General features: G+C 33.5%; 1 protein-coding gene across 1 annotated transcript in view; it reads right to left on the bottom strand.

The window, feature by feature from the left end:
* LRP1B (low density lipoprotein receptor-related protein 1B) overlaps nt 1-3,823 on the bottom strand; it is a 2,342,762-nt gene that overhangs the window by 403,280 nt on the left and 1,935,659 nt on the right. Inside the window, exons 54-55 of the mRNA XM_006834597.1 lie at nt 1,858-1,998; nt 415-602 (exon numbers count right to left, since the gene is read on the bottom strand). Coding sequence (XP_006834660.1) covers nt 415-602; nt 1,858-1,998 — 329 coding nt within the window. The remainder of the gene's footprint in view (nt 1-414; nt 603-1,857; nt 1,999-3,823) is intronic.

Below are 3,823 nucleotides of genomic sequence, written 5' to 3'. Positions count from 1 at the left end.
TTTATTTATGTATAGATATAGATATATATAGTCTTTTTCACAATTTAATGCCACCATTTTTATGCCAAATCATTTTATTGTTTTCTTATACATACCGAGGACCTCTAGTGCTGCAGTGATTAAGTAATTGACTGCTAACCAAAAGGTCAGAGTTAGAACACAGCATAGGCACCATGTGAGAAAGATGCAGCATTCTGCTTCATAAAGATGGAAACCCGATGCGGAAATTCCACTCTGTCCTAAAGGGTCACTATGAGTCAGGATCGAACTTGATGTCAACGTTTACATAGATTGTCCCTGTTTAAATATTTTACAAGATTATGATGTCCTTCAAGTTTTATAGATATATTGGATTAGTTTTCATGATTTCTAATTTTAGTGTATCAGTTACTTGCTATTATTGCTAAGTATTACCTTGTAACTGACTGGAAGGTCCTGACAATCTTGAGAACACCCACTGACTTTCTTACTCAAACATTCATTTACATGGCAGTTTCTTTCATCAGAACCATCACCACAGTCATCCTTATGGTCACAAAGACCTCCATTGGGAATGCACCTGCCATTTTTGCATACAAAAAATGAACTGTTGCATGACTGTTCTGGAAAAAACAAAAATGAAACAAATGGAACATAAAAAGCATGCCTTTGTTATAGACCACAATTATTGAAAACATTCACAAATACAAATATCAAAAATCATAGTAAATATATGTACTTATGAAATGCTTCATATTCAGTAAAACATTTCATACATAGCAAACTATACCTCCATTTTCAACACTTATGGCAAATTTAGCTTTACTATAAAAATGAACAATCAAAATAGGCATCTATAGCAAAATTAATGGACTATTTCTGTCTTAATCTGTATTGTGAAAAATGAGTTCAAATGTGTAATTATAGTTTGACATTTCTTAGAGTCATAGGTCTCTAAGAAACTATTTGTCATTAAAAATTAAGACTCAAGAATAGGTAGATGTTCCTACTTAAATTATTTTATCCTAGAAATATAACATTGACATTTCTAATCATGGTCTAAAAAGGGCATTTGTATTAAATAATAGCTTTTCCAAATGAACTATGGAAAGGAATTCAGGTCTTGCAGCTTTTTATAATCTGAAGACTTAAACACTGCTTATTATTACACATGCTAAAAGAAAACTTACTAACATACAAACTACATGAGAAAAACAATTGAGTTATTATAAAATATATGAGTACATATTCAGTCATTACTGAATTGAAATAATAAATAGACCAAGTCTGACTATGTATCTCTCAAAATATGTAACTTAAGTGGTTTTGCCTAAAGATAAGTACTATGGACTTAATTTTACAGCAAATGTCAATTTATTTTACATTTCAATTTTCAAATATTCATTTCAAATATTCATTTGAAAATTTTCAAATTTTCATACAGGAAAACTATCTGCACATAGGACATTTTAAAAAGAGACCAATGTGTTTAGGGGTTGTTGTTTTGCTGTTAAGTGCTGTTGAGTCAGTTCCAACTCATAGAGACCCTGTATACGGTTTCTGAGGAGCAGCTGGTGGGTTTGAACCACCAACCTTGTAGTTCAAACTGATCTTGCAATCCAGTGCATTATCCTGGAGGAAGGAGATATTAGGATCCTTGTCTTAAATTTTCACATTTTTGGCACTAACTTAAATTTCTAATCCTAGTCTCAAAACATAGTTGAATATTACTATCCTGTATGCAATGACTAGAAATTTCATGTGTTTAATTATTTGCATGTTCTTTCACTGAATATCACACAAGACTTAAAATCATAGTAACTATTTTGGCATTATAATTTTCAAATAATAAACATCTTATTGCATGTGTTTTAGTACCTGCACTTTTGCACTTTGGGTTTAAAGGTGCTTCATCAGAATGGTCAGGGCAATCGAAGTCTCCATCACACTGCCACTGAGCATTTAAAACACATCGCCCATCAGCACAGGTAAATTCATCTGTACCACATTGTCGATATCCTAGAGACAAAAAAAATCTGACTAATCTATATAATAAATATTCATTAAAACTCCATCCTCTTCATTTGGCAGGGTATTACATTACACTTTTGAATTTCTTGTAACTCCTATAGGGGATATTTTCCATTTATTTATGGTCCAGTGGCCATACTAAAAAGAAATATTTGTAGTTGGAATTAAGTCTGGGGAACAGAAAATAAACCTGGAAGCAAGTTGTTCTCATTATTTCTAGGTGAGGAAACAAGAATGCTATACTACTGAAAATACACTCTCTGTTCACCTATTATCTCAGTCATAGAATTTTTCCTTAGAGTGGTGGTGGTTATGTGCCGTGCAGTCGGTTCTGACTCATAGTGGCCCTGCATAGGATTTCTGAGACTGTAAATGGAAGCAAAAAGTCTCATCTTTCTTCTGCAGAGCTCCTTAGAGTAGAAAACTGAAAATACTAAAAGCAGGTTTAACAACTTTTTCAATATTAAGCTAAACTAGGTTTAGCAACACAATATAGGAAAAAATTGATTATATTATGGTAGTTAAATTTTATCAATAATTATTATACATTTTACTACCACATTTTGTGTAGGAAAGTATTATTGAGAGTGTAAAAAAACTGTTGAAATGAGAATAAAGAAAATTTCCATTTATATAAGCCTAAAGATTACAATTATTTTCTATATGGATAGTTAATGTTATCTTGAAACTAAATTTAAACCACAGAATCAAACTGTCATTTGGTAAAGTTCTTATCTATGATCATCTATAATTTCAAAACATTTTATTTGGATTTATAAAGTTTTAGGTTAAAATTGTTCCTTGAAGTGTCAACAATGAAACAGCATAATTTCTATAAAATTATTTTTTTAACAATCTCAGCAAATGTTTTGCTTTTGGACAGAAGGGCTAAAGTTATATGACCTAATTTTCCTTTTAAAAAATTCCAATGGAAAACAACAATCTCCTATACCAATATTTCTTCACTATGTTGTTGTTGTTAAGTGCTATCAAGTCAATCTGATTCAGCAACCCTGGATAGGATTTCCAAGAAGCAGATAGTGGATTTGAACTGTCAAGTTTGAGTTTAGTAGTCTAGTGCTTAGCCTACAGTTTGACCTTGGCCTTTACCAATTTCAAAATGTGTCTTGGACTTGGGGAGTCAAAATGTTGCTGTTATTAGGGGCCATCGAATCGGTATGGTCTCATAGTGACCCTATGAACAACACAACGAAACACTGACCGGTCCTAGCCCAACCTTACAATTTTTGCCACACTTGAGCCCACTGATGCTGCCATTTTGCCAGTCCATCTGGCTGTGTGTATTCCTCTCTGATCCTCCACCTTACCAAACATGATATCCTTCTCCAGTGACTGGTCTCTCCTAACAATATGTTCAAAGTATGAGAGACAAAGTTTGGACATCCTGGTCTCCCAGGAGCACTCTGGCTGCACTTCTTCCAACACAGATGTGGGTTCTTTTGGCAGCCCATGGCACTTTCAATATTCTCCCCCAACACCATAACTCGAAAGCATCAATTATTCTAAGGTCTTCCTTATTCACTCTTCAGCTTTTGCATGCATATGAGGTTATTGAAAACACCATGGCTTGGGTCAGGTGCACCTTAGTCCTCAAGCTGACATCTTTGCTCTTAAACACTTTAAAAAGGTCTTGTGCACCAGATTTGTCTAATGCAATACGTTGCTTGATTTCTTGACTGCTTCCATGAGTGTTGATAGTTGATCCAAAAAGAATGAAGTCCTTGACAACTTCAATCTCTTCTCTATTGATAAAAATGTTGTTTATTGGTCCAGTGGTGAGGATTTTTGTTTT

Source organism: Chrysochloris asiatica, unplaced genomic scaffold (genome assembly GCF_000296735.1).
Source record: "Chrysochloris asiatica unplaced genomic scaffold, ChrAsi1.0 scaffold00012, whole genome shotgun sequence".
Classification (NCBI taxonomy): domain Eukaryota; kingdom Metazoa; phylum Chordata; class Mammalia; order Afrosoricida; family Chrysochloridae; genus Chrysochloris; species Chrysochloris asiatica.
The sequence above is the reverse complement of the archived record's forward strand: the minus strand, read 5'-3'. Positions and strand labels throughout refer to the sequence as shown.